The sequence below is a fragment of the Rhodnius prolixus genome, unplaced genomic scaffold, assembly GCF_049639745.1.
Source record: "Rhodnius prolixus isolate KJV_2025 unplaced genomic scaffold, Rpr scaffold_22, whole genome shotgun sequence".
NCBI lineage: Eukaryota > Metazoa > Arthropoda > Insecta > Hemiptera > Reduviidae > Rhodnius > Rhodnius prolixus.
In genome coordinates, this window is record NW_027411617.1 from 1,513,501 (window position 1) to 1,534,353 (window position 20,853).

General features: G+C 36.2%; 2 protein-coding genes across 3 annotated transcripts; both read left to right on the forward strand.

Annotated features, from left to right (window-relative positions):
- Positions 1 to 661: 661 nt before the first annotated feature.
- LOC141457567 (uncharacterized) lies at positions 662 to 2,499 on the forward strand. The gene is made up of 3 exons (XM_074134736.1): positions 662 to 1,256; positions 2,088 to 2,239; positions 2,310 to 2,499. The coding sequence occupies exons 1-3, from the start codon at positions 1,070 to 1,072 to the stop codon at positions 2,394 to 2,396; spliced, it is 426 nt and encodes a 141-aa protein (XP_073990837.1). The 5' UTR covers positions 662 to 1,069; the 3' UTR covers positions 2,397 to 2,499.
- Positions 2,500 to 15,192: 12,693 nt separating this feature from the next.
- Positions 15,193 to 20,626, forward strand: LOC141457542 (uncharacterized). 2 transcript variants are annotated; one of them, XM_074134684.1, is made up of 4 exons: positions 15,193 to 15,373; positions 15,567 to 15,736; positions 15,863 to 16,352; positions 18,411 to 20,626. In XM_074134684.1, exons 3-4 carry the CDS (start codon positions 16,341 to 16,343, stop codon positions 20,025 to 20,027), a joined length of 1,629 nt encoding a protein of 542 aa, XP_073990785.1. In that variant the 5' UTR covers positions 15,193 to 15,373; positions 15,567 to 15,736; positions 15,863 to 16,340; the 3' UTR covers positions 20,028 to 20,626. The 2 variants fall into 2 exon arrangements, with proteins under 2 accessions (XP_073990785.1, XP_073990784.1); XM_074134683.1 differs by having other exon boundaries at positions 15,567 to 16,352.
- The last annotated feature ends 227 nt before the right edge of the window (positions 20,627 to 20,853 follow it).

The window sequence follows — 20,853 nt, forward strand, 5'->3', positions numbered from 1 at the left end:
TGGTGTATAATGTGACGAAACTAACCACCTCACATCACAGCGAGTTCCTAAATATCCCGTAGAGTTTGTTACTATTTTAGATGGAATTTGGTACATGAGATTATATTTTTGGAGTGTAGAAGCTGTTTAAATAAAATTGCCTACATTAGTTGTTGCTCTAAGAAAAATGAAAGATCCGTTCATTAAAATGGTACTTCTGATAAGAAATTTCTTTATCCCCAGTAATTTTTGTTATACATTTTACTCTCCGTAACTGTATATAATTGATAGGATGTACTATATAAAGTGATGGTAGTTAAGGTGGAAACTAATTAAATTGGGTTTTAGGGTGCTGCAACTTCAAATTTAATTCAATTGTACCATTTTGTTATATTGAACATATACATACATACATATGTATGTATATGATAACATTTGATGTTAGTTTAATTTTTAGTACTAATTTTAAATATCTTGAAAATTTAATACTAGGATTGCGGAAGATTAAGTCAAGAGAAAAGATTTTCCTTTTTTGAATTTTGTGGGAAATTGCTCAAAATTATGAATCAAAGTTGGTATTCTAAATTTGTACGTAAAGCTTATCAACATACGTAGATGACTAAACCATGGATACACACAAGCTCTCAATGTAAAACTGCTAATCACTAGATTTTGAGAAAAGCAACTATTTTGAACTCTAGGACGTTTGAAATTTGTTCCGCAACAACCGTACCGCGTAAATATTAGATTGATCAACCACCGTACCACGTAAAAATTAGATTTATTACTTCCAAGTATAGTAAAAAAAGTATCTTAAAAAAAAAGGAAAAAATTCTTTACATAAAAATGTCAGCTGTTCTCCTTCTGTTGATTTGCAGAATAAAAACAATTTAAAAAATACCAGAACAAATTTTAATATTATGTACATTTGATTACAATAGACAAACACACTTACACATGTTCTGCCAATATTATCAACATAAATAAAATCTACATTAAAAAGTATGAGCACAAAATGTGAAGTGGTTTAAATGAAAACCACAAAGGTTTGCACTAACTGACATTAATACTGACATAGCCTTTTGTATGTATGAACGTGACTGTTGGTGTAAGTAAAACTACTGTCAAAATGACGAGTATGAGTTTGAAGCAGATGGAAACGGCCTGCAAGAAAGAGCACGACACTTTGCAGGCAACTATCGACAAGATTTCCGCAACCTTGGATGAAAGTGACAGTTCTAAAGCTAAAATTGTAGACGACCTTCGAGAACTTTCAGGTAATTATTACTTTTTATAAATGCAATGCAGTACAAATACATTTTCAAATACTAACAATCATTGTAATGTCAGTGATATTCGAAATCATTAAAAATTGATTGTTTGTCCTTATAAAACTGATATAAACAGGTTACTGAACGTATCGGAATTTAACAGAACAGGTGTCGTACCTTAACCTTCTTTCTTTTTGTGGACATCTTATCGTCAAGTTGGCCCGGAAAAGTGATGTTCCCGTGGGGGTGACTGAAATTAGTGATGAAAATCCCTCACCACTTTACTGACGGTTTTTTACCTGATTGGGCATTTTCTTCTACCACGGTTTTATTTAAACTTGGTACAATCATACCTCCTAGATAGATCTATATCTTTTATTTATAACACGTTCCAAGGTAATCTTATTCTAAGATAGTTTTGGGCAAGAGGTATGTTTAAGTTTCGCTCTAAAGTGTTACTCCAACTGTAATGTACCGCCTCATTATCTGTTTTGTGCTAACAGGAACAGACTTTTTACTAAATGTTAGAAAAATTTCAAATCTAAAAAATGGACGATCGGAAAAGTTTCTGGGCAAAGTTTAAGCTTTCGTGCATAAGTTTTCTGAATTTAAGATTTGGATAACACTTCTTGATAGGTTCTGTGTTCATCCGCACTTTGAAGAGTAGTTTTTTTGTACATGATGGGTAAGTATTGTGAATGAATCGCTTTAAAAAAAAGTGCTTCTGATTAAGTGTAAAACTTTGCTGAGGCACAGCAAGTGAAATTATGATTTTGTTGATTCAAGAATTTTAATAACTGTGAAGTGAAAGTTGATTGTCGACTCTGTATTTTGCAGGTAAAATAAAAGTCTTCCAAAACGGTAAATTGAAACAACTAGATGAACTTATCTTCAAACTGAGACAAATTGAGGAGGGCAAGAAACCTCAGACACAACCTCCACTGTACATTAACGATGTGCAGGGCTATTACGATCTGACCATGATCGAGGTGAGACCTTAATAGCAAATCAAATAGATTGGTTTCCTTGCTTCTCGTTGACGACCATGCTTTGTTCCAGGCACGTAATATTGAACAGAAAATTAAAGAATTAATACCAACTGTTCTTCCCAAAGCGGATGGTAAATGTCATTGCAGCAAAGCGTAACCCCAGAGGACGGAGGCTAACAGGTCCAAAGTGGAAACATTTTATTGATCTTTAATAGAAGGTTATCGTAGCCAAGAGAAATAAAGTAAAAGTCCTTCGAAAAGTTTTGCTTACTTTAGAAGTGGAATTAGATTAGTTGTAAGTTAGATATCTTGATGAGACAAGGAGTACAAAGGGCTATGCTCAGCCAAAATGTTTCCAGGTGCAAGGTGCTTGAACTGATGGTAGTATTAGCTAACCACATCGGCCCTAACCTAGGACTCAGGCTTACTGGGAACCCAGCTCAAACAAGTAGTTCCTCTTTCTGACAGCACCATAATTCCGCTATCTGAATTATCTAATTAAATGCATCACTTGCATAATGTGCATTTATTGTATTTTTATGTTAATGTGAATTTTACTGAATTAAATAATTACAGTATTTTTTAGAAATAATTAATTAATGCTAGAACTATGTGTTTTTTTAGCAGGTATTAATCAAATTCGTCTGCAAATTATTAATTTTTTCAAAGGGAATCAAGCAATTATGTAATGCAATCAGAGCTAAATCGGTGTAGCTAGGTAATTGTTTCTCTAATATTGTAACAGGTTGTAACTGGAGATGAGTTTCAACACTGGCCGCCTGAGTTACCTCTTAGGAAATTTAAGCTTTCATCTGTACTCTTACATGGAGTAAGAGAAAGATAAGATGATCACTCTTAAATAAGAGTTTAAATATTGGGTTTTCAACTGAAGCTCACTTGAATTCCATGAGTAAACAATGAAGTATGTATTTATGTGAACATTTTAGCTCATAAACTGAAATCGCTTGAAATGCTGAGTATTAGTGCATAGAGGGTGTCCCTTTACTACAAATTGTTGCTTCTGTATACTGTGCGCAATTACTACCCAATTTTTTATTGAGTGAGGAAGTTGCAGCACTTGAAGGACCTCCTCACAGAAATTTCATCAAGAAAGACTCAACAAAACTATTCTGTTCCAAATTCTAGAAAAGTGTCAAATTTTGGCAAAACGGTGCAACTTTCATGCTAAACCTCTCTCTTGCCCAACTGGACCTTTAATTTACCCTAATTTGGCCCAATAAAGCGCTCTGGCCGTGGAAGGCTGTTCATCGCCCCAGGCGCATTATGTCAGTGTAGTAAACAGTAGTGCCAAGCTGATTATTAAGTGCTCAGTTTAGTTTAGTATTCTGATGTATGCAGATTATTGGAAAGTGTATAATGGCGGTATTAACAAAAAACAGATGTATTCCACTTCAATGTTCGTCACCAACAAATATGAAATGCTTCTGATTTCCTGGAGTGATAAAGATGAGATAAATTTCACATATATTTGTAAACTTTGATTACATTAACTAAACTAGAGAACTAACTAACACTATTCAAGATTTAGAGTATGTGTCCAAACGATGGAACTTGAATATTCAACTAAGTTTGCAAGCGTAGAAAGTATCCTGTTAAGGGAGCTCCTTGATATAAAGGCACTAGAGAGAGACCGCGATAATGGTCCTAACCCTGGAGTTTATTCATTCTACGACTCTGTTCTTCCTGGCAGTAAATCTACTCAAGTCAACCTGAAGGGTCACTTTTACTAAAAGAATGGGTTTTCCTTCTATTGTGTAGTTTCAGGTTCGGGTTTACAACTATAACAATGGCCGTAAGAATTTAATGTCTTAGAAAGGAGATGTAAAAGTTAGTGCCACGAATATTGGAAGAGAAGTAGCGAGGGTGTGCCATATTGATCATGAGTATGATTCAAGAGAAGGAGTTATGGTTTATACAGAATTATTATACAGTATTGTATTAGATATATAATTTGTGACGTCAAAGAATAGGAAAGGAAAATGTAGCAGATATTTTTCTGGAATTACACCCACTCAGGTAATTTCAGAGGAAAATTGACAATTATAACCTGAAAAATCTAAGGAAGCTGATTGGAAGTTTAGGTGGCATTTGCAAAAATATTGTATTCCTGTCAGGAAAGTGAAATATTGTGCGATATGATAACTATTCCAGTGGTGCCTTTTAAAACTACTACTGTCTTTCGAACGGGCTGTCTACCCAAAAGAAATAACCACGCTACTAATAAACTCTGTAATAAACGTGCAAAAGTTACACGGCAGTTAACTGTGGGAAACTTGAATGGATGTTTTTTTTTTATGAATGAAGACATTGACATTTAGTCTGTAGAGATGGTTGAACATTTGGACTACATCCGAAAGGTCAGTAGCTACTACAACCTTCCATTTGTAACTCACTCGGCCTTCAGATCTTGAACTTGGCCATGAAATTCAATTTGTTCATGCAAAGAATGTCGCATACAATTTTCTTTTTCTTAATGCAGGTAAGAAAGAATGAGGTCACAGAAAAATCTATAAAATTCTGTTTTCACCAGAGATACGTTCCGTAGAGGAAATACAGATGCTGGGTTTAAAGGGTCAGTGCACTAGTGTCGAGCAAGCAGCCCTTAAAAGTGGTTGGGAAATTGTTGCAAGTAAAAGCTAACGACCAATAAAAGTGCCAGTTTTTAAAACAATTGCAGCTGTTTTCGGAAAAATAAAATTTAAAAAACATTGATTAAGGAAGTGGTATTGCAGTTGGCTATTTTGTTCCTTTGGTGATACAGCAGCCACCCGATATTGAATTGTGAAAACTATTTCGTTTTTTTGAGCGACCACTTTGTAAAAACCACTCTCCCGTTTCCAGTGGATCTCCTGACATGTAGTTCCAGTTAAGACTCAAAATGGAAAATAATGTGACAATGCTGTCTGTTTTCCTGGAATAAGAGAAAGTGTAGGGAAGTGACAAACAGAGGGTGTTTCTCACTCGGCGTACATTTCACAATATTGTGATCTATTGACAATCTATATATATATCTCAGTATATAACCGGACTAAAAAATATCCATTAAGTATTCCAGGCTTTATTATCATTTTCAAATTAAAATATTTATGTATAATATATATATAATAACAAACCCATTATCTCACGCGAACTCCGTCAGCGTGTGCACATTTAAAAGGCTATTAAAATTAAAGTGGGCTTTCTTACATACAACCTAGTTAACTGCTTCAAATCTTAATCAAGATTATGTAAGTTGAGGCGCCATAAATTTACAATTTAATGCTGTAATAGTGAATACAGCAGCAGCAGATTAATTGTGCTTGATATAGGTTATGTTTATTTTTGCAACATTAACCAGCTGTGTAAACTCACACGACTTTTCCTTACGGAAGCTACTTACGTAATAAAATTAACGTACACATATTTTGGCTTCTGTCATGATACATAAAATAAGATACTGTTGAAGGAAATGTGATGACAGAGCTTCTGCAACTTCTGCACTCTGGATCCTTTGGGAAACAAACTGAAAGATGGCATCATCAGGAAGGAGACTTCGGGAGTACGTTATTTCCATGTTCCAATGAAATCCTTGGACGATTCTCTGGTTTAGATTATTTCGAAGTCCTATTTGCGGTAGCCTCGACATCTCGGATATTATCGCTACATAAGAAACCTGTTTTGAGTACTAGTATGACTTTCTTTGTCTTCAACACTCACGGTTACCTTCATGCTTAGAACTTTCGCTAAATGGTAGTTGGCCTTTGATATCGTGACAGGATATTTGAGGCAAGTGTGACGTCCCAAAACGTATACATATTGCCAACTGATATTCACATTTAACCTCCTTGTAAACAATACCTGCTCACACCCCCAAAATATACTTTTCCTCCAAAGTGGTTGAAATAAAAGTTTTAGTCCTATATAAGTAAAAAGTGTATAACATATTCTAAGAAAATGCGTTGGAGCCATTTTCAGAAAATCTAAAGTAAGTGGAAAATTCATTCAGCGCAGTAGAATTGTGGTATTTTAAATCGCTAAATTTCAGTTTCTATCCAAATATAATGTTCCAACTTCCAATTGGGGCACTTTGTTCGAAGTCTAAGCACCTCAAAACTGTTACCTCTGGAGTAAACTCTAAATAGAAAATTAGATATGATTAAAACAATTATAATCTGTGATTTATATTAGTTGTAGCAAAAATAGGGCCGCCGATGGTAAGTAGACTTCCAACGGAGTTACGCTTACATAATGTCTGTTCTCAGCAATTGGTTACCGGACACATCGCTGGCACTCCGCTCTACCCAGAAGCCTCTTCTGAGAGTCTCAGTATCTAGAGCTACTTTCTTACTCTGCGCCGCATGCAACAGGAGTGATCTATGTAAATCAACTCTGACGTGGCGAGAGTCTGCAGGAAGTGGAGATGTTGCCAACTGCGGAACTAAACGTATCTAACTCTCTTATGGCTTATAATCTACGTGTGAAAGTTTATACAGTGAGGAGGTTGGTTCTTGTGCCAGTTAAAATTGAAGATTACAGCCGACCAAGTCACGACTAGAACTAGCCCTAAACGCTGATCAGTCTTTCATTTCAGTTCCTTGTACCGTACGTAGGAGTGAGTATTGCAGTCGTGCTGGTTTTCAATTCAGAGCATTCTCCGTTTTGAGTTCCTCCAGAGAAAGTGGGTCTGTTTGCGGGTATCGACCGTAACTTGTCCGCCGTGAATCTTCACATGAATCGAAGTTTCATCCAGAATTTTAAATTTTGCTAAAAAACATTGCCCGAATTAAAGTTATCAATTTACGTGTACATAATGTACTGAAATTTAGTGACGTGGAAGGCATTTTAGGAAAAAATGTCTGATTAGAGGAAATTCTATTTTGTAAAGTAGTGCTTACGTTTGTGGAATTTCCTTCTCCCTTGAGATTTCAACTCGTTCCTTTATCAAATGTGAAACAAAGAACCTTACATTAGGCTGAAATGGCACTTTTGAAGTGAAACTAGCCACCTTACTATTCTAGAAGTAAGTGCCGGTATTTTTACTTAGATATGTGAGCAGTGGGTGTAGAAGGTATTAAAAAAAATCAGTGGCACGATTTTCCGGTCAATCTCAAAAAATAAACATTTGTAGTATAGAATTAAGATTCGATATTACGAGAAAAAATGAATCACGTAAACTGGGTAAGAGATGATTGAGTGAGTTACCAGCCATTCCAGGTTGTTGTGTAAATATCATCGATTTTTTTCAAAACATTCATCATGACCAGATGGAATACTAACCTACAAAAATGGGGGCAGTAAATATTTACCAATGAAACCGACCTTCTCGTCTAATCTGTTAATAGCAAGCTACTCCGGAGGGCCTTAAATCATGTCCACAAGGCGTCACTGGTGCGCAATCCCAGGTGTGTCTCAGACCGTCTAAATACGTGTCATTGACCCAGATCCTGCATGGCCATTGTTGATACCACCAGACATGGCTAGATTTATTGGCTGGGTATTAGCTCTGACTTTCAACAGACTAGATTACAATAACGAGATCAATTAATTATTAGTCTCAGGTGTGCCGCAGTTTCCTTATTTCACTTTGCCGCCGTCAGGGTAGAGGTTTCGCGGAAATATCAGACTGCACTGCACTGAGGTAGTTCAACTACCTCCAAAAAATTTACTTGTTGCATCATTTAGGGGCCTCTCTCCTCACTGATGGCAGAAAAACCTTTTGGAGGGAACTGTTGCAAAACCTCCCCTAATTACAATTTTCAAATTTCTAACCTATACATTGATTCATACTTCGATTTTAAAACAAAAATAAATTCTTAAAGATATTGCAAATATAGTTATGTCCGCAGTGCTGGATACATCTCCGATTTATCCGTCTTAGAACTCATTATTTTTATATTCCATACCGGTTTCGGATTTTCATTCATGGTCAGAGGCTGAATCAGTAAGTATATGTGAGAAACAACTTAGTTTAAGTCAAATCCTCAGCAACTAATCAATCAATCAAACATGGGTGCTATGAGAATGAAGTCAACGATCTTGAATGTAAGTCGCTAATTTGATACGATGTCATAGTTTCTGTTGCTAGCACACTGCAGTTTAGTTACGATAAATGCAGTACTATTTTAGATGTTTAATTCGGGGAGCATTACTGTCCCAGTCAAGTGATTATATCATCAAAAAAAAAATTTTGGATTAGGTCCTTGGAAAAGTGCACTGATGTTATTAGTCACTATGTGTGTCAACTTGTACGTAGATGTAAATAAAACATGATTGAGATTATATAACTTAATGTATCTCTATACATTAACCTGCACACGGTGCGTCTGGCAGTTTTACACCAATTACGTCATATTTATAAACAATTTAACAAAAAAAATTAATTACAATTTGACCTGAAGTGGGGGGCAGAGAGATTAGTTGAGACCAGCCAGAAGCTGTCCTGATCTAGTTCTCTCCTCGACGATATTTCTGTATTGTAGTTACTTCCAAGAATTTTATGTTGCGGTTAATAACCTCAGTGTTTATTGCGTGAACCAAAATTAAATTAATCAATGCTGAATAACTGCTTACTGAAATAAATTTATTTACTAAAGCTGAGGATCACTAAATAACTCTTAGACGAACTGACGGGTTTCGGAAGCGCCTTATGCTTTCTAAACCAGACAGTGAGATCTTCCTCCTACTGTTATTTGGCAGATATTCTGTTCTCTCACATAAGACCAAAAGTGGGAAATCTTGAAAGAGTTCCGCCATCGTGAATGTAATTCTTCCTGTTTTTTGGAATAAGAGACAGTAAAGAAAAAGAATCATTAATCATTTGAGTAAATATTTTTAAATCAGTCAAGAATTATGTTAACTTGTTCAAACCAATTAAAAATAGATCAAATACCCTGATTAAATTTAAAAATAAATTAGATATACTTGGTGAAATAATTTTTTTTAAATTAACTTAAGAAGTTAATCTGTCAGATGGAGAAGAATTTAGGTTAGTTAGTAATAAAATTAAAGAAGTACAGCCGAGTTACGGTAGCCATCAAGTTAGGGGCCAGTAAGTACGATACTTTCATTTCCATAAATACATTCCAGGCTATAAAACGTTTGGCCTCCTCCAGTCAGGCGAGATTTAGCGAAGTACGCCACTTCAGTACACTGATCCCACTCTGCCATTAACTGTTCTCCTCTGCTCCAAATTGTGCAATATTCAAAGCTGGAATGGCTTATCACCTCCCTTCCATTCTCTATAACATCAAATTACGTTTAGACAAGATAATATTTAATATAATTTTTTCCGTTGATGACCTTAATATTATTACTATTATTTAAAAACAAATTATGTGATGACTTAGGACTGAGGTGATTTTACCGTGTTTCGATGTATCGATGGCGCAACAATCCTAAAGGATCAGAGTCCTTAAGGTACCTTAAGTGGGTACTAACTGCTAGCGATGGTAAAACAGTTGTTTAGGTTATAAAGTTGACCACATATAACCCCATGGAAACCTTAGTATAACAGTTGCCTAACCGTCTGTTTCATACAAATTAGACGTAACTATTATTGAAAACTAACGTTCAGTGAAATGACTGACAGAAGCCATATAAGAAACTAATTAAAACTTACAAATAAAGAAAGAATTAAAGAAACTATGAAAGCAGATTGTTAGGTTATAATTATTATTAAACAGGCTTCGGGCGCAATATTTTGTAATTTGTTTTTTTACAAATCATGCATGTTGTAAACTGTTAACAGTTTGAATATGTCACCGCTAGTATTGCGCGTTACATTTCTTTCTCATGGAAACTAAAATCAATAATTAGAGAACTATTATTAATAAAATAGTCGGTTAGTTTTATTAGAATTTGCTTCTCGTTAAAATAAGTTAATTCAAATATTGAATAATTCTTCCTTAAAACTCTTAAATGCTCTCCTTTGTGATCATTTAACAAATTTCCAAGAATAATTTAAATACAAATTGAATATTATTTCTGCAGCTTCTTGAAAAACAGTATTATCCACCGTGTTTATTTTCCATGCCCCAAAAATGTGAAGTCCGTAATAGCCAGGCTTGCTCCCGTTGCGAACCACTGAGGACCCGTGAGGTTACCATCACTTCTACTAGTACATACATAAGTGGACAAAATGTTCGTGCAGTCTGTCCAGAGTTCAGTGTCTTTTAGATAAGGATTAAATTACAGGCAGCCTGTGTGAGAGTAAATACCACCTATGTTACAGTCGTCCAGCGTGTCTGAAAGTGTGCGTTGTTTTATAAGGCATCATCAGGTGTTGAAATAATGGCCTTTTGAAAATGGGGTCACAATTTTATAATTATTATTAATTATCATTTAATAATTACTCTAAATGATATTTAAATGTAACACACATTTCTAAATAGAAATCTTGAACACTTGTTCTTCGTCAAGAACTCTATTCCATTGAGACAATGACTTCTTACTGAGCCGAGATCTATTGCGCTCTCTGATAAGTTCTAAGTCAATTTTAGTCAAGTTTAGGGCAAATTTTCACAAATCGACTTTTCTCTGGAAGAACAGGTTTTGAAATGATTTTAGTAAATTAATTTGATTAGATTATTATGATTGCGTGCATGATGAGCAGCAGGAGAGAAGTGCAACACATTTTACAGGATATCGAAGTCGATCTTCAATCGCCAAGGAAGCTTTACGGTCGCAGGCGCCTCAATAAGGCGAGAGACTGGATTAGAGCAACTAAAGAGGGCAGCATGATACTTGTGACTAGTTTTGGCGAGTTATTGTACGAAGGAAGTGTTGTCATCGCATGTATATCCGAGCTTCCGTTTTTGTGACCTCAGAAAAAGGAATCTTCTTCAAACGTGGAATTTTCGCTAACTACAGGATTGTACATTGGACACAAATGGCACATTAGAGGAGAGTGGGCCCCCTCTCTTTCCCCTAAATGTGCTTTTAAATAAATTTTCCAAGAAAAATGTTTTAACTAAAAGTTTTATTCATCTGCGTTGACGTAAGCAAAGGAAATCGTTTGAGCTATTTTTGAAAACAAGTTAGAAACCTGAAAAGTTGTTTCAGAGGCATTTACGGTTGTCAGACACAAACACATAAATCGATTTGTAATTAACGATTTTTCCTTTTTTAAGGAATTCAATTTCGATTCCTGTGTTATTGATGAAAAACGATAATCGAAAATTTGTACGATTACATTACTTTCTCGAATGTTACAGAATATAAAAAACAGTGTCTTTATTCTCGTTTATTTGTTTAAAATATAAATAGATTACGTAAATTTGCTACTAGAACAGGAAATTAATTTATGTGGAGGGGCGAGAACAATCTGAACTAAATTAAAATTAAGAACCGATAAAACTTATTTCATTTAGACGCCCACTCAGTCGCATTATTGAACTGTACCAGAATCAAAATATAAACCAATCTGCGCCGTTTGTAAGTTAATTTCAAGTAGGCGGTGCGTTGGTCACAGTCATAATGCTAACTCTAAGAATTTAGTTTTATAACCATAATGTTATTGTTTCTAGTGGCTGCATTGCTTTACGAGTTGCTCTCGTATAACAAGATAATTTCTGAAACCAGGGATGAACTCCCTTGCTCACATTGTTATCCGGTTGTTGAATACTATTTCAGAAGTGGACCCAGAATGTCTGCTAAAGTCTGATTCTTTATTGTAGGTAGTTCTGTTTGACTCCTGATTAAAGCCTGATGCAGGAATTTTTCTTCTAAAAAAAAAACTGATCTCTGTAAACTGATAAACACATTGTGTGACATATCCTCACTGTGAGGAAGCAGAAGAAGAAAGCAGATCCACCAGAGAGATAACAAGAGATCAGGAACAACTGGAACAGTAAGGTTACAACTATGCAGGTTACTGTTGTATTGGTGATTTTTCTACTGCCCTAAATTCTCAGCCATTAAACAGTGCACAGTTTATTATAAAAGATTTTGCAACTGTAATTTCATAATATGTAGAATAGACATCGTGCGCTCATGTTGAAGCTAGCTCACCACTCCAGCTGACAGGTTCTTCTTTAAAAAGTTAGTGATAAGTAAAAATCATGGCTAATTTCGTAGCCATTGCGAGGTAGCTGTGAATAGACATATCTAAGTGACAGGTACTTTATAAAGCGTCCCATTCATCTACAAACTGCTCATCGCCAACAGAATGGCAGCGTCAGGCTGTATTAGTTGCTTAATTCTTACGTACATGATCTATTGATATTCAATATCGATTACATTCATTTTTACGGATTAAAATAGCACTTTGGGGTAAGTCTATTTCAGGAAAGAAGCTTACAGCAGCAGCACGATCCCCTAAGCGCAAGTCCTGACATGAGAGCCTCAACAAGATGCTCAGTTCTGCCGGTAAAATGATAATCTTCTAACTTGGAATTCAGGCAACACTTGTGATGCTCATGATGTCGGTACTAGAACCGTTCGGTTCGGCCTATTAAGACTAATCCCTTCCTAAGAACGCCGCTTAAATAACGTTTCTTAGAAAAATTCTTTAACCAGTTAACTGTTTAAATAAAAATAGATGGACCAACATACATGTAGGACTCATTTCAAAAGCGCTGGGAAGTCCAGAGAAAGCCAAATGGCCATGTTGCCTCGGGGTTGCACTCTTCAGGGCGCTGACCTAGAACGACCAGGTAGAAGTCTCTCCGAAGACGAAGAGCACTTTGAAGAATTGCTGTATCTATTATCTTCTATATGTGTTGTGCTCTGAACAGATGTCCATGGCCCACCTTAACGTGTATCCCTTGATCTAAAGACAATAAAATCAGAAGATGATGGAAATGATATCTATGCTGGGTAGATGAGGTTCTAAAGGGTGCTTTGTAGTATAGGAGTCGCTCTAGAAATGGTTACTGTAGGCAGTGGCAGTGGAGTAGGCCATAGTTTTACTTTCTGTTATCTGTGGAGTACTTAAGGACGATAATGTGAAATTGCCCCAGACCGTGTCGTCGTTAATGGGTAATAATTTAGGCTAAGCCACATTAAAGTTCAGAGAGTAATTTAAAATTAGAGTGATTTAACGACAAGCAAACTGAGTGTTTCAGTCCTGTTACTGGAACTAGTTTACAGCCCGTATTTAGTTAGCAGCGTACCGCCGTAATTTACTGTAACAATTAGCGGCGTAATTTGTAAGCTTAGTGCTTGTTCTTCTGGCCAATCAGATGGAGTGTGAACATGTTGAAACGCTCTTCCAGTTATTGCCCAATAAATTGTCAAAATTTAGGACTTCTTTAATAATCTCCATCTGTAAAGTATGGACTGTTCTGAGTGGCCATTCAGAGCGCTAATTACTGTATATCTCTAAGAGAACATATCGTGTACAATTTTAAGAGAACTCAGATCTTGATTTTGAAAATTTGTGGCTTTTAACAAACTTCTTATTTCCTATTGTAAGAAAACTTGAGACTTTTTTTAAAAATATTAGTTGGTCTCAATGTAGGATATCAGTAAATTGCATTGAGGGAGGTGTGACGCCCCAAAACCAATCTTGGAATCAATCTTTACAACTTTAAAATAATTTTAATGAAGCACATTATCTTGGTAGAAGGAAAACAGATGCTAAGAACAAGGCATTTCACATTTCTGGTCAAACTGACTTCATTATCGGAATTACACATATTTAATACTTGAAAATGAAATATATGAGGCACAGGCTACACATTACACTTTAGAGGTCGGTCTAACCAATGCCTAATCTCCAAAAAGTGTCCTCATTGAATTTTTTTTTTCTAGTATTCCAAATAGAATCAGCAGTTCCACATTTTTGAATAATTATATCCAATTCACATGTAGTCGTTCCAGCCATTTTCAAGAAAAACGCGTAACTGGAAAATTGAAATTTTCACTTCCTATTGATCGATTTTAACAAAAATCTTATGACTCCTTGATCACTGATCATACTTAAAGGAAATGTCAAGTTAGAAATATTTGCGATCTTCAGTTTTGGCAATATGTTGTCCACACAATCATTGGGGTCCTCAGGTTCAATGTACCTCTTTCGGGGAGTTAAGAGAAAGCCTTAACTTATTAGTTCTCAATACCATCTTTTTAAAATACATTTACTAACTCCAACATTGTAAAATGTTAATAGAAATGAGTGCGGAAGAACTGGACCAATCACAGATAAAAACATTATACTGTCACTATGGTAACGTACAATTTGTGGTAGCAATTACTCTTATAATCTGTTCAAAATGATTGCTCCTGTTGTGTTTACAATGATGTACAGTTGCTTCCTGAAGTAGATAATTAGAATGGAATTTGTAGATAAATGAAAGGACCGGAAGCTACAGTTAGGAAGGTATCTACTGCGACTTGAAAGTTCATTGTGGCTCCCAAAAGAGTTGGTAGTCAGAGTTATGACGCACAAACTTTTAAAGGGGGCAAAATTGGAAGAAATGCCTGCTCATGTGTGACAATTAGCGGGCGACAGTTAACATTCTCACCTAATAAAAAGTCTATTTTTAGGCGGGCTTTTTACGTCAAACTACCTAAATAGAGGTCGTGGATGGAGGCGACTAGCAAACATATTTCACTATTAATGTCTCATAATAACCATTAAATAAAATCCAAGGCCTAAGATTGGGGAATCGAACCCAATACATCTTAGTTTACATCTTGCCTCTAACCGCTCGGCTACCGTGGCGTCTCAACTTCATTAAATATAACCTCTTCAATGATGGCCGCCCTGAACCTTACCGCCCTTATACAGTTTTTGAAAACAGCTGTGACAATATTCTGATATAGGTCATCTTCTCTTCTATTTCTGTATGGTTTAGTTCAAAATTATTGGCAAAGAATTACTAATATACAAGAAAAGTGTATCGAATTTCCACAGTATTTAGTTGTCCTTCATAACCAGGTGGTGTAGCCGTGTAGGAATATTGTTAGCAATATTGACTACAGCTGATAATAGTTCCTAGAGCTGTTAATATTGTTCTTTGAAAAATTAATTAATTTATAATTACTAAATTGTTCACTTTTTTCCCTCCAAATAGAATACCAATTGGACAACATGTTACGCAAAGCCTGTTGCATAGTTCTCTGCTATTAAAGTTGGTCTTTTTTAATTTTACACACATTCATTGACTCATTGATAATAGTCCTCGAATACAGGTATTTAAATTGTCAATTAATTGTTTACAGTTAGCAAACTGAACTGATTCGGCGTTGCCAATTTCAACTTCGTATAAATTACAACTCCAGCATTCCTTAAACATTATTTACACACAATTCCTTATAAAACTCTACATTCCACACAATTTTTCTTTAAATTTATTATAATATATCTTTAAACCTGTTTTACTAGATATAAAGATTCTACCAAACTTACTGAATCAAGAGTAACTTTACAAGTGGAAGTGAAACTCTTAAACCAAACTCGAATCAACCTCAGATGATGGGTGCGAATTTCGATATAAGTGAGCTAGTTATTGAGGATCCAATCGATTTGAAAACTGGAAGGTTTCTTTTTTGCAGGTTGTTACTTTGTATTTCTCTGTGAGAATAAGTTTGTGAACTACAAACTAACTACTTTTGTTTAACTAAGTTTTGCGCAAATTATTGTAAATTTTGTTTGTTTTCATTGACTAACTTCATGCACAGCACCAGCTGTTAAACAAGTTGAAACACTTTAATGTCCTCGTTTATTGGCAACAAACATGATGTTGAAGAAATTTGGAACATCAAACTGCGTGACGTAATGAATGAGTGACACCTGTTGATCGACCTCTGTTTGCCTCCAAGTACACTCAACTCAATGTTAACATGTAACAGTCACTCTGCTGTTCTGGAGAGACAGAGAGAGCTGCTACTGTTGTCCTTCTTTTCTGCCAAGTATTAAAGTAAACAAATAGACAAGTACCTGAGGAAGGGAGTACGGACCCTAAAAAGGAAGATCCGGAGAAGGTAGTGGGGTCCCAAGATCTAAAGGTCCTCCACAGTGAAAGTAAATATGGTTGGTGTAATTACTCCAGTGGTTATATGATATGACGATTTGGCCGCTATATATAACATGCTAAGTACAATGTGCGACAGCTCAGTGATCATCGTATCGCCAACACACTAACATCATCAGGTCATCATGTTGTTCCGAGTGAGTATACCTCGTCCTAGATCTTGCTGATGGATTACTACCGTCCTAATATCTTGGTTCATTCTTACTTTCTGATCAATTGTGGCGAGCGTGTCCAGTTGTTCAATATTCAGTTTTCACAAGACAGGTCAGTTTTACACTCTGGGACCGTAAAAGTAGTTTTTACGAAGAATAATTTGAATGTCTACCTATCTACTTGGTATAACTTAGAATCAGAAAATCGCAGAACAATCAATTTTACATTGGGTTTAGATATTATCAAGATTCCCGACGGTAAGCTTTTCAACAGTCATCGAGTCAAAGTGCGATTTTCTCAATCGATTTTTTTATAAATTCAGTTTTTTTAGTTGTTTTTCTTTTTAGAAAACATAACAAACATTTAGCGCAGACGATTTTCTTTGTAGATATATAACTTTTATTGGGAACATTTCACTTGGAAAATGCATGTAGTTGTAGACATTTTTAGATAGTAAAGTAAAGTAATCGCCTATTTTTTCAGGCGGGGCTTAACGTCCAACTACCAATTAGTTAGGTGCCGTGGACGGAGGCGACTAGCAAACATATTTTACTGTAAATTTCTTTTATTAACCATTAAATAAAATCCGAGGCTTAGACCGGGAATCGAACCCAGTACCATAACACATATTAGCTTTACTAGTCTCGCCTCTAACCGCTCGGCTACCGTGGTGCCTCATTTTTGGTTAGATGAGAGGGATTTAAGGCCTCATCAACTGTTCAATATTATTAAAAATTAAATATACAAGACCATCGGTTGGCCTTAAGTTACACACTGCGTACATAAATTTCAGTTACTTTTATTTGAAATATTTGAACGGGCAACTTTAAAGCGAGAGGTTTTTCTTGAAAGGGTAACTTCTTTAAAGTGTCATTTCAGTATATTGTACGATTCTAACACTAGCAAAATATGAATATGAAATGTCTGGCCGAAATTTCGCTGTAGGAAGTGAGCCACCGGATATGTCATTCTCTTGGTAACCAAAAGGGTTTCATTGACACTTATGTATGTCGTATGATTGGCCTATTTCTGTGGTTTGATAATTTTCTGAGGAAGTGTCGATTTCAGTTGAGTTCTGTGGGAGTACGGGGTTACTTCAACAGTATCGACTAAAATAATCTTATAATTGTGGTACTGGGTTCGATTCCCGGTCTTGGCCTTGGATTTTATTTAATGGTTAAATGAGAAATAGTAAAGTACGTTTGCTAGTCGCCTCCGTCCACGACACCTAGACAAATGGTAGTTGGACGTTAAGCCCCGCCTGAAAAAATAGGCGATTACTTTACTTTACTTTTCAATCCTATAATTTAGGGAAAGGAACTACCCAATGGATTAGCCCACATCAAAGATTTTATCTTCCTAGGAGCTTCATCCTTTCTAGTCCAATTTGTTAATTTCAGTCAAAATTCATTTTCATAAATTCCATTATATCAATGATAATCCTAGAATAAAGGAATGATTAAGTTTTTATTTTTTTTTCCGGGGATTTATTAACAATGGTATTGCGATCCAATATTATTCAATCCAATATCCAATATCATATTGAATGATAATGGTATTCATTTTGGATGAATATCGAATCCGTATTGCGATCACTACCTCCAATATTCCGATAATATCATTAAATGAGCGTGCTTTCATTTGAATACCATCGCATTCAAAATGCCGGCAGGCTGGTTTTCCGACTACAAGCTGGGGCAATTTTCCATTTTACAACCCCATGATTATAGATATCCTAATTGGGCAATGTTACTATATGGATCTCTTTAAAAATATACTAGGCGTGTTACATAATTTTACTGGTTGCCTCCATGTTTATCGAACTCTCAAAGCCTGTTATTTCAGTCAATATCGAGTCAATATCTCGATCGAAATCATTTCGATAAGACTATAATTAACACTGGATTACGCTACTGCAGTTCGCCATAGGTATTTGTAAATTGCAGATTAACTTTGTCAAGACAATTTCTTTAATTATACCATTCAGCATTTTTAATTTATTCTATGTTAATTTGTTATTATTATTTTTAATTATTCGGCAGATAATCGCTGTAGTTGCATGTTTGGCGCCAGTACTGGCGGTAGAACCTTACGGAGGACTTGGAGGCGGCGGTGGGGAAAGACATGGCGGCTACCATGACGAACAAGAGCAGCACACTGAACCACATTATAGTTTTGAGTATGAGGTCAAGGATCCTCACACCCAAGACATCAAGACTCACAAAGAGGAACGCCAAGGTGGACGCACACAAGGAGTTTACGAACTGGTGGAAGCGGACGGATCGAAGAGAAAAGTAGAATATACCGTTGAAGGGAAATCTGGTTTTAATGTGGTTGTCCACAGGGAAAATACTAAGCATCCAGTTACTATGCGCAAGGGAGGTTATACTTCTGGAGGAGCTGTTGGATATGGTTCTGGAAGCGGTGGTTACAGTTCTGGTGGTAGGGATTACAGTGCTGTAGGTGGAGATTACAGTTCTGGTGGCAAGGATTACAGCGCTGTAGGTGGAGACTACAGTTCTGGGGGCAAGGATTACAGCGCTAGGGGCGGAGAATACAGTTCTGGTGGCAGGGATTACAGCGCTAGGAGTGGAGATTACAGTTCTGGTGGCAAGGATTTCAGCGCTAGGGGTGGAGATTACAGTTCTGGTGGCAAGGATTACAGCGCTAGGGGTGGAGATTACAGTGCAGAAAGCGGAGGTAGTCATACAAGTGCAGGAAATTTCGGTGGAGGCAGAGAATATGCTACTTTTTATGATGGTCTGTTCAAAAAAGGAAGTCAAGGAGGACATTCTGATGGATACAAAGGGCAGTCTGAAAAGGACTACGGCAATCAGGGAAATTTTGCAAGGGGCAGTAGTGTAGGTACACTTTCTGCTGGTGCATTGCAGGCTGAATTTGGAGGACACTCATCTAAAGCCTTGCAGGACAGTTACAATGGAGGAGGTAGATCTCTCGCTGGACCTTCTGCAGGAGTATTCCTTGGAGATTATCGAAGTTCTTTGGGTGCTAATTATGCAAGTGGTGGAAGACATAATGTCGGAGCCTTACAGGGCAGTTACCTAGGCGGAAGTGGATCTGTTGCAGGACGTAATACTGGAGCATCTGTTGGAGATCATAGGAGTTCTGTAGATGCTAATTATGCAAGACAAGGAGCACATTATTCTGGTACTTCAGCTGGTGCTTATGATGGTGGTTCGCATGGTGAACATCCTACATCCTACGCTAATTTCGCTTTACATAGAAGTCAAGTCGTCGGACAGTCTACAGGCTATTCTAGCGAGGGTCTACAAAGTGGTTTCGGCGGACAGTCCCCTTATGGTCAGAACCAGCCAGCAGGTTATACTTCGGCCGGAACGACTACTTACACAAGCCAGTCGTCCGGCAATGAAGGTTTAGGTGGCCAGTTTGGTGACTTTCATGGCCAGCAAGCTGAAAGAGCTAATCAATATGGACAGCCTGCACGAAGTTTGAATGACCAAAGTTATCTAGGTACTTCCACTTCCGGAGGGTACACAGCGATAAATCCAGCAGAGTATTCCTCAGGCTCTTCAGGAGAACACGCTACTTCCTCCCTCAAGTTCTACGCTCACGGTGCCGAAGTGTCTACCTCGACCCGCCACATAGTTCCTGTCAAACAACAGACCTCACCTTACTAGAACTACCTGATTAAGAATACCACATCTAAAGTCTGATACTTTTTGTTTTGAATGTACCATATTATAAATAATTTAACAAATATTTGTAGATTATTTGATATTATAAATATATTTGTTTTTATTTAATTTCAGTTTTCCTGTAGAACTGTAACAAAAGGATGTCTTTTTTTTAATGTTTATTTTATTTATTACATAATGCTTTTTGGGTTTATCCCTTTAGCATGGAGTTTGACATGGAATGTTGACAAATAATATACATAAAAGTACATAAATGTCAGATATAAAAATATGCAAAGTAATAAATTTAAATTTAAGAAAAGAAAATGATATCAACTTCTTAAGAGCTTTTCTTTTCCTTTCTGTCTTATATCAGATCTTAGCTTTCTTAGCTTTAAAAAAATTACCACTCATTAAGTAAAACACTTATTTGTAAAGATAATTTGACATAATCATACACAGCGTTGATTTGATGTACAGATAATAGAAAAATAGATTCACATAGTTTTCTGAGTCAGGCAAAGCTGTTAAAATTAAGTTGTTTAATTTATGTGGGCGGAAAGACTTGGCAAGAGAAAAGGAATTGGAGTAAGGAGTCTGAAAGGTTATTTTTACATAGAGTGCATACATTGGAACTATCAAAGACATATGTAAGTACAAGAGTTGAAATAAATGTTTGCCTTATCGAGGTTAGCTAATCTAAGATGGGATATTAAAATAAAATAAATAAAATGTTAATTATAGGTACTTAACACTCTCCTCTGGTATGTGGTGCCTTTTTCAGGGCACTAAAAAACTGTTGTATGGTTGCTGAAGTCATTTTAATAAA